Source organism: Topomyia yanbarensis, chromosome 2 (genome assembly GCF_030247195.1).
Source record: "Topomyia yanbarensis strain Yona2022 chromosome 2, ASM3024719v1, whole genome shotgun sequence".
Lineage (NCBI taxonomy): Eukaryota > Metazoa > Arthropoda > Insecta > Diptera > Culicidae > Topomyia > Topomyia yanbarensis.
Window position 1 is genome coordinate 326818587 of NC_080671.1, and position 19641 is coordinate 326838227.

Genomic DNA, 19641 nt, shown 5'->3' on the forward strand with positions numbered 1-19641 from the left:
AGGCTTTCGTTAACAAAAAAAACATTGTTTTCCTGTAATTGTATTTTCATTTTTTGTTTTTTTAGCAATATATTTGTATTTTTAACATATTTTGCTTTTTTTTTTTTGAAAAATTTCACCAAAAAATATTCACACACAACAATTAATTCCCTAGAACTCGCTATCATATAGTTTTGCTGCACAAATGGCGATTTTCGAAAAATATATATTGAAAGTAGTGCATTCAAGATCTCATACGCCCTTTTTAAATATTACTCTTGAATAAAAATTGTTTGTTTAATATTGAAAAATACTTAGTATCCCATATACATGAATCGTAAAAGGTTTCATCAGAATCAAAGATGGTCGCCAATATTGACGCAATTGAATCAAACTTGATAGAATTGCTTTAAAGCAGAAAAAATCTGTCACGTTACAAAAGATAAACTATGTTTTCTTAAAAATTAATAAAACTTTAAAGTTTTCACAATACAGTTTCAAAAAGTAGACTCAAAGTAGTAAGAAAAAATGAAGGTTTGACATTGTATGCATGCTGTTGGTGTGGTCTACAAAACTTTTTTGAATTTTTGATCTGTCACGTTACAAGTTATTTGGTTTCCATTACTTCACAACTGAAAATAAGCAATAATCCATGTTCATCAAAATTTTTCAAGCAATATCATCAAATTTCAATTAGACTAAGATAGAAAAATATGGTTGCAAGCAAATAGTTGAAAATATGGATTTTGTTTACCTTTTTATCTTCTTACGGTCTTTTAGTCACTTTCAGGTCATGCAAGTAGCATCAACAAACTTTCATAAATGACAGACATGAAATTTTTTCCTGGGATCAATATTCATATTTTTTAATATTAGTGGCTATATACATACAGAAAACAAACAGTTTGACGCAAAATTTGATAAAAAATAATTTCGCCTGTGGTTGCTATTTTCGGAGCCTTGACCAGATAACAAGTTTAGCAAAAAGTTGTTTAATATCGGCAAAAGACCATGCTAATGCAGTTTATCAGAAAGAATTCTGATAGTAACTAAATCAAAAGCTTCCTAAATATCCATGAAAACTGATACCATCTGCTCTTTGCTAACATAGTCTAATTGGTTTTCTGTTGAGAGTAACGCAAGGCAATCGTTCTTCACTTTCCTTTGCAGAAACCAAATAGTAGGGTTCGTCGCGGTGCGGATGTGGGCGGTAAATGGATAGTCCGCACCGCAACCGCAAAAAAATATTAAAACCGCACCGCATACCGCAACCGCATTGCATTTACCGCACCGCACCGCGCGGTAATGCGGTAAATGCGGTAAAAATCATGTATTTTAAAAATTGCGCTGAAATTTTTTTCATTTGTTTTGTTTAGCCATACATAGTTAAATGTTATTCTTATTTACACGAAAATTAGCTTTGACGGACTCCTCAGAATGGAACATTTATGAAAATATTCAACTTTGCTAGTTTTATCAAGAGGGGTAATGGTTTTGGCGTGAAAAAAACACTTTTTCTCAATTTTTTTTAAACTTTGCGTGAAGGGAACTGATCAAAACTTTTGTACATTATTGTGTATCATTTCAATAACATGCTGTAATTTTTCCATGCAAAAATATCGACAAACGACTCGGTAACGAAGCATTTTGCGTCTCTGGAAAACATGATTTTCGGTGTTACCTGCCATTCAAAAACTACTTAAGCGATTTCTTTCAAACTTTGTATACAGATTCTTTGTAAAAATACTTAACCCATACATTTAAGTTTCGAGATAAATTCTAAATTAAGGCAAAAATGGTCCAAACTATGCAAAATTTAGCATCTGGGCTAACTTTGACACTTGTCACAATATGAAGGGAGACTTTGAGAAACACAAATAAAATCGCAATGCCCTACACTAACTTCGAAAGCTTTACTGTCAAAAAGTTACAAAATACTCCTAACTGAAAAATATTATTTGTTAATTTGGTAGAATATATTCCTAGTTGGACGAATAATGGACGCACGCGAAAAAAAAATCCTCTAGATTCGTTTACGTTTGATGTCGTTGGTTTGATTATGGTAATTACATTCTTTGGATTGTTTTTAAGTCTTAGTATGATTATTTCATCTTTAAGTTCTCCAAATTAATCAAAATTCACAGTTGAGAAAATGTCATCGAAAACGAGTCATTATTCCACGATTGCCAAGAGGAATAAGGATAAACGATGCATTTTGTAATTGGATTTGACAGTTTTTCAATGATTGGATTTTGCGTTTTATGTATTTAAAAAGGTTCGTTTGTGAATTTTTTCTTTGAAGTATAAAATGAATAGTTTTCAAAATAAGTCGAAAAAATAATGGTGCCAAATAATTTTGGACACAGTTTATAAATTTTATTTCTTAATAACAGTATGTTTTATCACATTAGAATGACCAAAATGTAAAAAATCAAGTAGCGATAGGTCGATTACAGATTATATTCGGATTTCTTTTAAAATCATTGTCAAGTCAATGGAAATTAGAGCAATTAAATGTTTATCATGTTTCTATTGTAGGGTAATAAATAAAACTCGAACGTTCTGATAAAGAGATGTTCCTGATGATGACATTGCTAAGCATTCGTTCAGAAAATAAATCTAGTTGCGTCGTTCTCAAATGGTAAAAGTCATAGTTTTAATTCACTTTTTAATGCAGACTGCAGACTTTATCAATTATTTTTTGAAGTGCGGTTGCGGTAATACCGCGCGGTAAAAGCTCCTTTCCCGCACCGCATCCGCGGGAAAAAATGTCTCACCGCACCGCAGTTTTTGCGATGCGGGTGCGGTAAATACCGCGCGGTTGCGGTAATTACCGCAACCGCGACGAACCCTACCAAATAGTGTATCTGGCAGTAAACCATTTGCTTCGGCCCAATTGTCGAAGAGAAACAAGATCATTTCTCGAACAACTCCAGACGCAGGACAGCATTGCAATCGGTCGATACGAGTTATGGTCGAAGGCTTATTTTCCTGGTTTTGGATGGCGATGACACTCACTTGTACCGAATCATGTAGAACAAGGGAACTTGTTACATAAATTCAACTAACGACTCTTGGCAGAGTCTGACAATTTCTACAAGTTGAATTTAATTCTATCTGGACTTTGGGTTTAATTGTTGAATGATAAGAGAGCAAGTTAGAACTTCACCATCGAAAAAGGTGTTTCGTTCGCAGTATCGTAGGCAGGGAGGCGCGGTGCGGTGTTTTTTCTGTGCCGATGCGAAATCCGGACAGACCTTCTTCGCGAAATCGAATATTCCACGCTCTCATTAGTACTATTTTTGTTTCTCATACGCCGGGATGTGATCCAAAGAGCGCTCAGCGATGTTTCTCTAGTTAAGCCGTCTTCGAACCGAAGCCAGTATCAACATTTCTTGTCTGTCATCAAACTTTTCATACACGTCACGTAATATCAATAGCTAGCGGGTAGCCCATCGTTCCGGAAGATCTTAAACGTGGCGGCCTTCACTGCGTATACGTCTGAGCAATATTTGTTTCACCATGGATTGGGAGACTTAAATCACGTTGTCGATAATCAAATAAGCTAGGAACCTATACTCTTTCTCCAGAAGTAGCTCTTGTGTAATCTCGGTTTAGCGGGATATCTCGGACGCAGAGCTCTTCTAATCAATATTTCGTGGCAGGTCATACGAAACATTGGTTGTATTCAGCGGCCCTGAACCGTTAACAATAGTAATTACGATTGGTAGAAGTTCGCTACTGCGGGGATCAGGGATTACCTTCTACATGAAATCTAACCGCAGCGATGTCGAGCGGAAAGACAAATCAAAAGCCTTCAGGGCTGCTGGGGTAGCTGGAATCCTTGTCATTTAACCCTTATTAAAAATAGTCTTATTGAAGTTGTCACCAAGTTCGTGGAGTGAGATAGATCGATTATAATCATGAAGGCAACCTCATGCCATGCCGTGGGAGTTAAAATCACCCAAAACTAGCCTCGGTGCGGGAAGGAGCTCCGCAATATCACAAAGCCTTCGGTTGCAAACTGAGGCTCTAGGGGAAATGTAGATGGAAGCCTTTAGCGAGAGGTGGTCGATTTGATAGAAAGAATATTGGTACATTCTTTGCTTCTTTCAAATGGTACGGTGAGAGAGATCCGGAATTACTCGTCACGTGCGCAGACACCAGGACATTTTTCCGACTCTAGATTCGCAACGGTTACACAATTACTATTGAAACTTATACAATGTAAACAATACACATTGAATTAATTTCAACCAAAATTACAAAAGGAAATGCCCAATGGAAAAATAGTTACAGTAATTTGAAAGTGATGAAATTGATGATTCCGTACACCCTTTGCTATTAAATGAAAATTTACTCATCTTAAATGAGGTTCCTTCTACAAAAAGCATATCATTATAAAATCTGTTAATCAAATTCAGTTCCAATGTAGTTTTTCACCCACCGGTGTAACAAGCTACGGATCTGCATCGCTTTCATTTTACCGTGGTGGAACCTCAAATTGGTTCGCATCATGACAACTGGTCCATTAGCGTAGAAATAATGAGTTAGTATGGGTTCGTTTTTGCAACCTGCTCGAATTCCAAGCATACATCAACTTGTGAATGGTAATTTTGAACAATGATTGCACATTTTCTGTTGCAATCATTCAGTGACCGAAATAATTACAGAAAATAACATTCTTCCCAAATGACTGATACATGCATAATATTCTGGTTTTATTTGCCGACGAGGCATTTTGCATTTTTAAAACGCTAACCAGACTCCACACATCGTTATAATTGCATAGCCAATTAAATTTAAAGTGAACGCTTCCGGTATTAATATGCGTAGGCTAATAATATTTGCAACGGCACGTATCATGGCCATAAAATCATCCATTTGGCAAAACGATCCGCAATTAGGATTCCCGGAATCCACTTATCCACGATTCATGCTAGTGAACTGTCGGTTCAAAAATTCAATCGTCTCTAAATAATATCCTCCCGGCATACGAGTATCCACCTACGAACGCCCTTGCCTCCCACCCCCCGCGAATTCGACAGGGATTTGCATTGGTTGCTTACTCTGGATGTTAGGATCGTGGCCACCACCGTTCAAATTCCTAAACCGATGTATGCAAGCCACAGTCAAAGCCCAAACGTGCACCATCTGCCAGTGGCTACCCGCGCATTCATAATTCACCTGCTGTAATAGTCCAGCCTGTGTTTTTCGGTCGACCGACATGAGCCCAAGTGCACCATCTGGAAAATTATATTTACCAACAATACAATTGTTTCGCTAAACCGAAAACATACACAATCATTATAATTTGGTGCCCCAAGCGGTGATAGGGTTTCTATGTATTAGGTTATTGGAGATCGTAATCGTTGTTCGCAACATTTTGTGCACTGAGTTGTCGGAAGGTCGGATCACGTACTTGTGTGGATGCATGTTTAAGAAAGAATTCTTAGAAATTTAAATTCTGGAATGTTTCAGTACTTGTTCTTCTATTTTTGATCCCAGATACCATAAAGCATAAGGAATTTCTCAATTCAGCGATGCTAATTACGCCGGAGCAATGCAAACTGTACTTCTCGTATATTAAGTACTTCTCGTATATTATGAGAAGTACTTCTCGTATATTATGAGAAAAATACGAGAGCTACTGTTTCATCTTTTTTTGTGAGGGGAAACTGTACCACTGCGACCACTATTCAGTATATGTTTTGTGGCTGCCCCTGTTTGCTCTATATGTTTATCCGAATTGTGCACGCAAATAAAAAAATGTTTCTCGTTTCACAATGATTAAACATCATTCGTTTCCGAGCGCTTGGTCGCGAAACTAGCAGTTTTATTTTACGCCGTCTATCTGCTAGAATCCGAGAACAAAACAAAGAAGAAAGTGAGCCTTTGTTTACGTAGTGGATGGCCGATAGAAGGCCTTTATTGGCGGAATAATCAACTTTCGTAAACAACAAACCCTAGTATTAATTGAGGTTTTATGGCACTCCTGAAGCCCTTCTTAAAACTTAGAATGCACTTGTAGTGCACCACAAAACCAGATTTGCTACATGGGAAGCCAAAAGATAAATACTTAGTGTTCAATTTCATTCTCCCTTTGCTTTTCCATTTCCCTTTCTATCCTACTCGTTAGTAAAAGTTACCTTTCTTCACTACCTATACTGGTTGCGAAACTTGCCAATTGTCTTGAACGGCGGATGGCGGGGGAATGCCTCCATCAACTGACCCACCGTTGATGGTAGTGAATGGAGAACCTACGTCGAAAAATCCTATGTTTGATGTCAATAAACCCTTGATCGTGAAGATCGAATCAAACAATATCCGCTAAAGTCTACTGGACCCCGAGGTGATTTACTTTCGGACCCAATCGAAATCAATGAATGTTTTAGAGCTTTCGTGGAACTTAACTAAATATTATTAGGCTTTGACTAAGATAACCCGGGCACGGGTAGATAAAATGAGAGTTGTCGAACAGGCAAACCAATTAGTTGCTGTAACCGATGTACGCAGCAATTTGGCATATATGTACCTGCAAATGCAGTGGAAATTCATGTGGTGATCACCGAACCGGGTCTATCGTGCAAAGTCATGTTTCAGTATGGGATTGGCTGCTGTAAGTACTCCTCCCTTCGACAGGTGAAGATTTTGGACTGCAAGCAATTTCGTGCTGCAAAAACCGAGGAAAATTAACCTACCTACTCGCCATCGACTCGTTTTGCATTCGCCAGATTTTCACTACCGAACTATGTCCCCCTCGACAAGGTTCATCTACCTATGGCAATAAGAAACGTCGTGGTAAGTGCAAGGGAGATTATGAGGATGATTCCTGTGCCAGTGAAACTAAGAAGTATGTTTACTGCAGAGTTCCAATGCATGTTCTTCCATATACAAACAGCGCAGGGATAAAATTAATCAGTCTCTTAAAAAACGCTCGAAGCGCTGTTATGCAGGAATGCTAAAAAATGCTTTGCCGCCTGTCCTTTCCGAAAATCCCTTTCCTCTTTTGACTCGTGTTAACCAAGAATTCGATGATCCACAAGAGGGAACATTTTTTGTTAACCATTGAGAGTCAAGGAAGAGGAGAAATCTCTCCTTTCCTAGGCTACCTCGTAAGGGTATTAAGTTGTTTTCCTCTGAGAATGCGCCAACAACATCTAAAAAATCCAACGGAACTGCTGCCTTAACCAGAGGCAATTTGCTCCCGGACTTGGCAATTTGAATTCTAACAATGAGTACCCACCATTTTCTGACACCATGGATTTAATTTTTCGCAGCTTTCAATATTACTGATCCTCTTACTTGATCCTCTTCTAATAGGTTTTACCCTATAGTGCAAACATTTTTGAAGCAGTTGACTGCTAAGTCATCGAACGAGGTCCCCGTTCGATTAGTGTTCTACAATGAAGCTACCTGCATGGTACAGGGGTTGTTTTCACCATGATAATAGATCAACATTGATCCAAGATATTTGTGACAATTCCAACATGACCATCTTAAACACGGGAAAGATGTCACGGATTCCTACGCCACCAGAACGCGCAAGCGCTTTGGATTTATCGCTGTGCTCGACATCACTACGGTTATATTGCATGTGGAAGGTGATCCGTGATCCCCATGGTAGCGATCGTTTGCCTTTCGTGATTACAATTGGTTCAAGACCATCAGCAACAATCAATGTCTCATATGACCTCACACGGTACATTGATTGGAGGAGGTACCCGACCGCGATAGCCAAAAGATTGAATCCAATCAAGAACTTCCTCCGGAGGAAGCGTAGATAGTTTTGGCTGACTTGATTCTCGACAGCGCGAATCAAGCTCAGACTAGCCTGTATTCAGCGCGAACACCCATGGACGGTCTTCTACCCCGTAATGGGACAAAGATTGCTCAGGCCTATACACGGAGAAATCCACTACGTATAAGGCCTTCCGGAACGACATATTACCCGTTAGCTATCGACAGTACACGTTAGATAGGCGAATAAAGAGTTTGATGAAACCAAATAAACACAGCTATTGGCACCAGGTCGTCGCTGGATTAATGAGAGAAACATCGTTGAGCACTGTTTGGAGTACGGCTCGACGTATGCGTGGTGATGTACCAAATCGGGTTTTTATAATTTTGGGGAAAAAAACCCAAGGTTTTTCCCGGTTAAAACGGTTTTTTCGCGGGAAGGTTGGGTTTTTTGCATTTTTTTATATTTTGGTAATTGAACCTTAATGTATTGTTATCCAAATATTTTTATTTTATTTATGAGCATTATTGTCATAAAGTTTTGCATGTATATGAATTCTGAATGGTTTTCCTCGATTGAATCATTGTTATAGCTGTGATCCAACATTTTTTTTACAAATATTGTAATTAAATAAGTGATAAAACTTTTTAATGTTTGGGCTAAGTCGATTGCGTTTCTTACTGTGAATCCACCTAAACCAACTAAACATTTTTTCTACTGTTGCTGATGTAGTTGATGCCGAAAAAATTTGGATTGTGATTTGTGAGAGTTCTGAATACGATTCATACTAATGACGAATGTCAAGGCCACCCGCATTCTGCATATTACTCACTTTTCACCGAAAAGTTTTCTAAATTTTGTGTGAATACCTACCTCATTTCGCTAAAAGTATAGCAACCCCTAAAATGAGTAACAAGCAGAATAAAAGTAGTTTGGGCACGATTATTCTAATTTTCATTTGTCAGAGTAACAATGACTATTGTTCCCAGTATTATATGAAACCAGTTGGAATATGGAATGGACCGAAATTAAAGTCGCAGGAACAGAAAATGCTTCGTAAAACCCGTATTAAATATATTAGAATGTGAAAATTGAATTTAAACTTCAAGTTTCAAAATTGGACAGAAGCTTTTCGATTATGTCCTACAGAATAAATACCGTAAAAAAGTATATCCCTGTTCTTACAAAGGACTTTTCTTTATCCAACTTTTAATCTTGAATGTAGCGTTGTACGGAATTTCCTCTGAGCGAATTATACTGGAGGTTCATCCTTGCCGACTTTTTCGGGTGAGAATATTCTAAGCGATTGTCATGCTCAAGGATCTCTGTCCGATTTTTACGCTTGATGGTTATATTCGATTTTTACATGCTAAGATATCTGGAGTGGATTCTACAAAGTATGTTTTATCCTTGCGACCTTTCGTTTTCGGTCTCTCAAATGTAAATGCAAGATTCTTTAACCCTCCGGAAGTCGCGCTTATAGCCCACTGAATGAGCAGCCGCTGGTGCCCTAAGACGATTTCGCTAGATTTTTAGAGCAGCGTGTACTCAGTGCACTAGCGCGACTGCCGAAAGGATAAAAAACATAAAATGAACATTATGCATTCGATAAAACGAACAAACCCATGTTTCGTCCGGGTTAAAATGATTTGGGAAAAAAACCCGGTTAAAACCCAAAAATAAAAACCCGGGAAGATGGAATTTTCCCCATCGGTACATCACTGCGTATGCGTAATCGAAATAGTACCAACGAGAACGTGGAAGATTGAAACCTCTGGATATTCGATTTAGCCAAGAAGATCTGTCCGGACTCTGTCCCAGTGCAGAAAACATACCGTGTCGCGTCTCCTCTCGGTACCGCGAAGGAAACACCGCTTTCGATGGTGAAGCTTTTAATTGCTTTATATCATGCAACAATGTCATCCCGGGGCTATACAGAAACAATTTCAAGTCAATTTTCAAAACCAGGAAAACCAGCCTCCGACCACAACTCGTACAGGCAAATTGCAAAGTATTCCTGTGTCCGAGAGTTGTTTGAGAAAATAGTCTTGTTTCGTCACGACAATTGGGTTGAAGCAAATAGCTTACTGTTCGATATACAATTTGGATTCCGCAAAGGGAAAAGGACGAACGCCTACCTTGCGTTGCTTTCTACAGATATCCAATTGCAAGCAAAGATGAGATGGCATCAGTTTTCTTGGATGTCAAGGGGACTTTTGTCTCAGTTTCTATCAACGTCCTGCCAGAGCAGCAGAATCAACATGGTCTTTTACCGATTCTAATTAACTTTTACTAAACCGTTATATGAAAAGCTTATGCATTTTTCACATAACGATTTAGTTCCCCAGTGCACATGTCCAAGCCCCTACTGTACATTTTTTACGTGAACGACATTGACGATTAACTTTCTAACCCATGCACGCTAAGGCAACGTGCAGACGAGACGTGGTGGTCTCTGTTATGGGGCACAAAGCTGCCGATTTGTCTGTTTGGGCTCTCAGCTAGTTATCGAGCTCTCCACGGAGAAAAGTGAGCTGGTCGTCTTTTCTAGGAAGCGTATCAGGTCTTCCCATTTAAATATGTCGGGCTCTGGTTCGATTCTGATGATATCTGGGGATGTCATATTAGGTATCTGAAATTTTCTCCGTACTATAACTGGAGCACGGCGGGTGCCCACCTAGGAGACCTGATCAGGTTATACCAAACAACGATATTATCGCTGATGGAGTAGAGATGTTTCTGTTTCCGCTCCGCTGTGAACATACACATCATTAAACTTGAGAGAATCCAGTATCGTTGCTTGCGCATTGCTTAGGGTTGCATAGACTCGGCCCATACGATGGGTCTTGAGGTGCTAGCGGACGTTCTACTGCTGAAAAATCGATTTTGGGAATTCTCATTTCGATTGCTCATCTGATGCGACATCTCGAATGCGTTGTTGATTGAAAACTTCGAGAGGCTCGTCGAGCGTAATGCACAAACCAGATTTATCACCTTGTACTCTGACTGCATAACAATGAGAATCAATGATTCGTATAATCCCAATCGTCCGTTTCTTAGCTACTTGAAACTCGACTCTATTCTTCGACACATCCATGTAGAAAGAGATTCGTGGAATCTCGGATTATATACGCCCGCAAGTGATCCGCAATGTATTTTATAATAAATTCCAAGAAGTCGACTGTGACTAAATGTTCTACACTGTCGGATCAAATCTTGTTGGGTCCCCTGGCTTCGGTATCTTCAATGTTAATATCACTGCTTCATTCAAACTCAAGGATCTCGGCTTCAATGTACGTCGCAGAATTTGCTGCTATTCAGTACATCATTAGATTCATGGACACTCTGCCAACGGATCACCACTTTATTATTTCGTTCCGCCTCAGTTCTTTCGAGACTCTTCATACGATCAAGCCAAAAATAGTAATTATCGTTTCATTACTCCATCCCGGGTAACAAAAAAGCGGACTCTTTGGCAAAGGTGGGTACATTTAAAGGTGACATCTGCGAAAGACCAATTGGCTTCAATGAATTTTTCAGTATTTGTCATCAGACGACACTCAACAGGTAGCAAACTTCATGTAGCAATGGAGAACTTTAATAATAAAGAATATATGCTTACAATCGCATGTTAGTCCCATGTAGATATGGAATCCTATAAAACATGAGACTGACTTGAGATTATGGGCAGTACTGAGAAGGAAAAATTGTCCAGACAACCGGCATCCACAGATAGTTCAACACGAACCTGCAGCCCGAATTCACCAACCAGTGGCGGAGATCCCGAGGCCACACAGAAGGTCAAGGGATCAGCCGACAGCTGGACCGAACGAGCAAACCTGAAGGAACAAAGGGGGAGAGCATCCTTTGTTTGACTCCAAGTGGGACACACCAGAGTTACCCACACCCACATCATCGATAGGTAACTAATAACCAACTGCGCACCCTACAAACCCGATCAGAAAGAAATAACAAAATTATTACAGACTGTGTTACTTTGTTATGATAACAAGTTGTGTTATAACTCTGGTCTCGTTAGTTGGTAAAATAACAGAAAACATAACAGAAATTCTTCTAGTATATATCAAAAATATGACAACCTGTGATAGGCTTCCATCAGAATTATAACAAATTTTGTTAGGTTCTCCCTCGACCAATATAGCTTGTATTACCTATTGTATAGTATCATCAAATTTAGCGTGTAGGTCTAAAAATAGAATAGAATAGAAAAATATAGCATACATTAAGGCGTTTTCGTTTGGCAACAAAAAGCTTCATGTAGCAAAAGCTTTTTATAGTTGGGACAAATGATTGCATACATGCTGGCTGATTGTTATTACTAATATATGACACGCTGATGGTTATTTGTGGATTATAGCAATTTGAACCTGGGTATTCTGAGTTTTATGTGGATGTTTCCTGCATGAACTAACGACGTTGCTTTCGACTGATGTTTAATGTTAGCATAATATTCCTCGAATCCGTCAAGGGCAAAACGATTATAGATGCATCTTGCAGCCTAAGGAATGTTTGTTTTCCTTGTGTCATACGCTTTGTTTTCATGCAGTTTTATTCACTACTACAGCTGCCTATATTACGATAGACTAGATAGCTTTATAGTATCTTTGCAGATTAGGAAAGTGGGGCTATTTTTAGATTCCGAATAGTGCACTTCGGCGCTTCTCTTGTACGTTAACCTGTTTTACACGATTTGTAGTAATAATGTCGATGCGATATGTTAACATTGAGCGGATAATTTACGTACATTATTTAACGGAGAATACGACAAATGTTATTTATGATTCCGATTAGATTCAAAGATACAAATACCAAAGTTTTGAGGTATGCATTTTGAGATTTCAAGAAAAGTCGCTTTTGAGGTTTGGTTATCAGCACTTTTAATATGGGGAAGATTAAACAAGCCAGTACAATTATCTCAACCTAATAAATTCCTAGAAATACAAATCTTTTACGGTAGTGCAATCTATCAACTGCGAATATTATAACAGATACTTAGAAAATGCGAGAAATTGTTGAGGATTCTTCGGTGTGACGAATTCTAGAATATTTCATGTCTTCCTAAAATACATTTTCCATTCTAAATTTTCTTTTATTTTAAGGAGAATTGTTCAACATTAAAGTTTTTAGCTACTTCAAGCATTATTTAAAACACATTTGAATTGAAACAGCGAACAATAAAACCAGCTGGAATATGTATATAATCAGAGATTTCTAGGCCATTTTGAAATATTAATAGCTTTATGCAGCACACTCACAAATATTAATCTTTCAACAATTTGAACACGTTGCCTTATTTTTTTTTTAACTTTCTACAAAATGAATCAAGTATCTTGATTATTACGAAAATTTGTTAACTCGATGATTTTTTTTAAGAGAAACCATCGAATACAGCGGAAACATTAGAACATTGCGCATTCAAAGCAATTGTCAGCTCAACCGTAAAATGTCAAACTTATCTTACGTGGGTTGAAAAGATACAACAATCAAGCAAACTCAAACATTTTTTATGCGGAATTTAAATAAAAAAAAATTGCAATGCTTTGGTAATTCGAAGAACGCACAAACTAGACAAACTGTTTATGAAAAACCCGCATAAATTGGAGAAATACATAACGATATCGTAGAAATCAGTATACACCAGAAAGTTTTTAAGCTCTGAAAATTCGTTTTCGCAATATGCACAATCGATTAAAATAAATTAATTATATAACCATTTGACTAAACCATAACAAATAGTTTAAAAATGATTTTTTATTTCAAATCGCGTTTTATTATTTCATCTGGAGTGCTTGATACTTCCTGCACCCTTTTCAAAATAAGTTTTATATGAAAATTAAAATCTTTAGAATATCTTGTTGATAACTTTACGATTTCAAAACTTTTTGAATAAATGTTTCAATGCCTTTATTCAAAAAGTTTTGCAATCGTCATTAGCCCCATATTCGAAATTGTGTGTCAGGCGAGTGTCTCAGGAAATAAATAATCTTTTACTTAAAATGCAACCAAGTAAGTCAAACACCTTACTGACAAGTTTTCCGACCACTTATATCTAAAACTTCGAAAATTTGCTTTAAAAAGTTGAATAACGACGCATGAAAAGAGACTTCAGCGTATTAGTAAATAGACGGTCGTTTGTGTAATGTAACAATCATTCACAGTTGATTGATTGATTTGTTTATTGAGGCTTTAACAAAATGGTCATTTGCCCGCTTTACAGTTTACCGTTAGCGTTCAAAGATAATTGTGAAAGAACATATGTATAATTTATTATAATATCATCATTATATGCATACAGTAATATCATATTAGCTGTCCAATAATATCGACAGAAGATATAATCTTGATATATGTTTGCTTGCCTTGTTGATTGGGATATCACAAAGATAACACAGTGAGTAAGAAATATCAACATGAGATATAAATTTGATAGCTTTCTGTTATGTCGTTCTGATCGGGAAGCCAGACTCTCCGTCGAACACCTTCTCTGCAACTGCCGGGATCTCGAAGGCCTCCGGCGACAATAGGACCTAGCGGAATTAATAGTACTGGCCAACGACCCAATCCGGGAGGAGGTACTCCTCTTATTCCTAAAGGACGCCGGCCTGTACGATAGTGTTTAAGGCTACACGACCAAAATCGAGCCCTCTGCTACACCCTCGCTCTGTGCTGGAGAGGTTTTCCAACTAACTGCCACACCCCCGTCTGGTATGCTGAGGAGGCTCCCGACGACCCAGATCAGCCACAACCGATTCTCTCCGCATCCAAACAGGAACACACCACGAACACATTGATGGAGAGGTCGCCCATGGTCCAAAGGACCAGTAGCCCAACGATCTTCCCATGAGCACCCTCCAATAAACAAATAAACGACAAATTAGAAACACAAAAAACACCTAAATATCAAAATTAAAAAATCATAAGAAGTGGACAAAATAAAAGCAGAAAGTTAGGGTGAAATATTAATTAAAGCAAAGAAAATGGAAAGAAATTAGTAAACAATATATTTATGCTTAAAATAGAACAAATTGTCAAAACAGAGAAACATTTGAAAGCGAAGAATAAAATAATGAAAAATTGAATTTTTGAAATGGCACAAAATAGCAAAAATTAACAAAATAATTAAACGATGTAACCAAAACTAATTGAGTGATTTAGACAAAAAACCAAAAAAGTGGACAAATGTATCTCGACAGATTAATTACAAAAATTGAGGAAAAATATATTAAAAAAATAAAAAATGCTAAAATACGGCAAAAGTAGTAGAAATAAACAATACAATAAAAAGGAAAAACGTCCAAAATATAGTAATCCAAAGTTAAAATGCAGCAAAACATAAAGTGATGTATCAAGAATAAGAAGAAAAATATAAAATGAAATATTTAAGACAGGAAAATAAATGAATTGAATGTCAAAAATATACTAATTTATGCAAAAATTATTTAAGAAGTTTAACAGTGGGATAAAATTGAGAACTATGAGTAATTAAGAAATGGTAAAATGAAATGAATGGGAAAAAATAAATTGAAATAAGATAAAAAAAGAAATTTTCAAGGAATAAAAAATTAAATAGAGGAAAAAATAGAAAAAAAGGGAAGCGTGTAAAATCAAAGAGTTTTGGAAAATGAACGAAAATCAGTACATGAAAACAATAAGAATGTAACAGTGCAGCAGAAAAAAATGTAATAGATAATTGAAAAAGTGAAATAAATGTAAAACAAACGGAAAAAATAAATAACGAAACATAATTTCGAATAGAGATGTTTAGGGATAGATAAAAATAAAGAAAATAGAAATAAATGTAAATTTTTAAGCAAATAACGAAAGCAATAAAATAGAAAAGTATATAAAAATGATGGATACAAAAAAATCAGTCAAAAAGAAAAATGTACAATTGAAATTAATGGTAAAAGAGAAATCCCAGAGAAAGAAGGAAAAAGCAAAACAACAAGGAATATATAAAACAAACGGAAACGAATAAAATGACAGAAGCATTAGAAAAAATATGAAATGAAAAGATGAAAATAGGGTTAATTAAAAACATGAAACTGGCAAAAAGCAAACAAAACAAACAAAAATATGGAGAATTGTAGACGACAGAAAAAAGGTAGAATAGAAATAAATGTGAAAAACTGAAAAATTGAAAAAACGGTTCAACTGGAAAAAGAACAAAAGAAAATTCGGAGTAATTCAAAAAGTGAAAAATAAAAGGAAACCCGGGGCTATTAAGACAGGGGGAGTAATTCGGATCCCCAGAAAGTCGTAAGATTTTTTGACTGTCGTTCATATTCGTGGAACCACTATATTAAATAATTAATTATTTATTTTAAATTTAATTATTGGTTTTAGTAGAATCGAGATACAACGTGTTTCGTGTTTTTACCGACCTCAAAACAAAAATCATTTTAATGGTAAAACCGTGATTAAAGCAACATCAAAATACTTTAGAGACGCTCACCACTTATGTGCGAAATGAGCTTATGGGGCTAATTGGACCCCCTATTCCATCAACCAACGTTCAGCATATTGCGACTGCGCGCACTATTGTACACGCCACATCAAATAAAATACACGATGTGCCAATGTAAAAAAAAAATTCCAGTCGAAGGTCCTAATTTATTAGAGAAACTCCTTAAGAAGCAAAAAGTATAAATTGCGTTACAAAAACTTCACAGCTGTGGAAAAAATTTTCGCATCTATCCACCTAAAAGGGCGATTTACTTAGGTAGGTTCGAATAGCCCCGGGTTCCACTATATAAAAATAAAATATTGAGATTTCCCTCATCAATGATAGAAGCGGAAATGAAGCATTAAACAGACCAATGACAAATTACAAATTTTATTCTAATCCACCTAGTGGTGCAATTGTGCCTTTCCCATCTATCCAATAGTTGGCTATGTTCAAAATAATTGTGGAAACGTCCATTGCATTCTTTTCATACTTGGCACATATTTAAAAGGGCACGACCGCCATGAACCTGATGAGCAGCATGTCGACAATGACACATTTGGAGCAAAAAATTTAATAATTAAGTAAATAAATTAGGATGAGTTACATGTTTTCTTCGCGTTAAAATATTTTGGAATACAGTGGGGAGAGGGGTTATAAGTGTAAAAGGGAGTGTGAGGGTGGTCTCAGAGGGTCTTTGTTGGTGAAAATGGGTTCAGTAGTCACCGAATAACCGAACCGGTTAATAACCGATGTGACTTTAGTACGGAAATATACCAGATGCCTGGGATTTGTAGAATTATCGATAGTGAACAATATATTCAAAGACTCTTTAATTGGCAATCAGTGTTGTGCGACCCATCAATTCGCACGCACCTTCACATTGATCATCCTGGTGAGAATCGATACTGCAGACGTTAGAGATTGACAGCGAACAAAAACGTATTCGAGCGAAGGAATGAAGATCACGTGGAAGGCGTTCTATTTCTCTAAAAATTATATTAAAATTAAACATACAGTGAATTTGTGAATTATCCAAAATCTTAAAATTAAATACTGCATGCTAGGTATTTACATTTTTACTTAAACCTACGAAATTATGTTAAATTATCTTTTTAAGCCTAGGATAACCTAAAATTTCATTAACTGGGAAAACCTAATTGAATTGTTTTGGACTTAATGCACTAAATGTAAGAATTATTATACCATTCGAATTATCCCTAACCAAATATTTTTTAGGATTTTGTAACCGATTATCAATAAAGTTTCACTGATCCAGAAACATCACCATTCAGTCCAGTTACGTGTGTAACAGTCAGTGATTTAGATCTGCAAATCGAAGTTTTTAGATGTTTATTTTAATGGATTTTCAACCTGTGAAATATTACGATTGCACCGGATTATATGGAAACTTTCTATGTAACCGCACTAATCAACTTGTAACTCGGGAACCATATCTACGAAACTAAAAAAAACATATCTGACTAAAATTCAATAGCAGGCAATCAAAGTATTGTATTTATCATTTGAAAGCAATTTTGGAAACATCAGTCAAGAATTTGCTGATCAATAGATTATAAATAGATTAATAGATTATAGCCAGACTGACGCATTTGTGTCTGTAAAATAAACGAACTGAATAAAGAATGCCAAAAAATTAACGTTTTTGTTGTACCGATAGATACAGTGAATCTCACCGGGTAAATTTTTTATAAACGTACTGAAATTTTAATTATTTAATTAACGTTTACCAATTAAACGCGTTTTGCAGGAATGTTAAGATTCGTGCCAAATTTTCGGATCATACTATAAACATCAACAATCCAACAATGTTTGACCGCACATTTCCGAAACATTATTTTATTCTCGGGACCCTGTGTGGTATTCGTCCATTGTCAATGTTTTTAGTCCCCAATAGTTTTAGCCCAACCTCGAACGTACCTAATGGTATCTCTCTTACTCTCCGATTCGTTTCAGATTCTGCCAGCGTGGTCGTCCATGTCATAAACGGGGAACAGCCAGCCGCAATGCAGCACGGGAATAGCAGCGCTAATAGCATTTCAATAAATAAACGTAGTTTTAGTTTAGGCTTCGTGGCGACCCCGGTTGGTATCAATTTACTATTATCATTAGCGTCGTCATGGTTTTGTTTAGTATTGCAATCGATATGCCTGTACGGTGCTCTGAGGTGATTTATGGCGTAAACTTCCGACAGTTTTCCGCATGCTTTACGTTTTCCGATCAGTTTTGTCGCCATTGTTCCGGTTCGGATCGTTTGTACTTTTGTCAGTCAGTTGACTCGATTCCGGCCGATCTATAGCAGCGATACAATTTCACACGACCATCAACGTGAACTAAATGACAATGAGAAAAAGGCCCCGCTGCCTTTGTGTAAGATATAGGTTTTCGGTACAGAAATGCAATGTTGAGACTAACATAATTATAATAATAGTGTTCACCTACCTTAGAAAAGTGGATGGTGATGAGTGGAAACAGATGAGAATGAATGCGATATCAAATAAAAAATTAATTTTACCTAAAAAATCATCTGTACATTGATAAAAACTCTGAGGCTTTTCACCTCTGTAGGATAGCGAAATTTTAGGTATAAATTCTGTAGCGAAACAATAAAAAATAAAACAAGAAAGTACTGGAATTTTTATTTATCATGGACGCATAGAAAGAAAATTGCTTTGCGATGTTGTGCTAATCGACCATCAATAATGGTAAAGGACAAAACATCAAAAGTTGCACAAAGACAATATTACAGCCAGTGGCGGATCCAGGGGGAGGGTCCTGGGGGTTTTTCGGATCCCTTAAAAATGGAGGGATTTGGATCCGCCCTGATTACAACCTTGGTTCTGTCAGGAAACTGGATGCCTAAAACCGTCGAGTGAACTAATAATACAAAGGTAGGGTTCCAAACCGCTGTTATTTTAAAAGATCTGTCCTTTATTTCGACGATTTTGGGAAGCGTCCTTGATGTTATCTAAAATGTGATTCATTTTAGTTTCGTATGTATACAAATTTCAACATATTTAAGATCCAGTTACTTCCGAGAGAAAGAAACTTTTCAATCATCATTTCTTTCCAGCGCTTTTTATTACCCGTCGTGACTCAAAGCAATCAAAAGCCTTTTTGCTAAAAAAATGAATGAATTCTGCTTTACTCAAAATTCAAGATTTAAATTAAATGGTAGCGCATCTAGTGGTCGGATTTAGAAGGTTGTGATAGAGATTTGTCTATAAAATACAACTGATCTAGTGGTAATTTTTTTTTATTTATTTAACATAAAATTGTAGTCCATTCGCCATAATTTGTTTTATGTACTCCAGTGAAAACCTGATGAATTTTAGGCTGATAAAACGGGGACATTGACAAAATCTGGACATACATTTTTCTTTCCTTTTAATAAACTGAAGCTTATAGTTTAAAATTCCTTTAAGGGGGTCTA

At 36.7% G+C, this 19641-nt stretch overlaps 1 protein-coding gene across 1 annotated transcript in view; it reads left to right on the plus strand.

Moving 5' to 3' along the window:
* LOC131683826 (protein amalgam-like) overlaps positions 1-18824 on the plus strand; it is a 598561-nt gene extending 579737 nt beyond the window's left edge. The window contains exon 6 of the mRNA XM_058966162.1: positions 18165-18824. Within this exon, the coding sequence (XP_058822145.1) occupies positions 18165-18379 (215 nt within the window). The 3' untranslated portion in view covers positions 18380-18824. The remainder of the gene's footprint in view (positions 1-18164) is intronic.
* Positions 18825-19641: the final 817 nt, after the last annotated feature.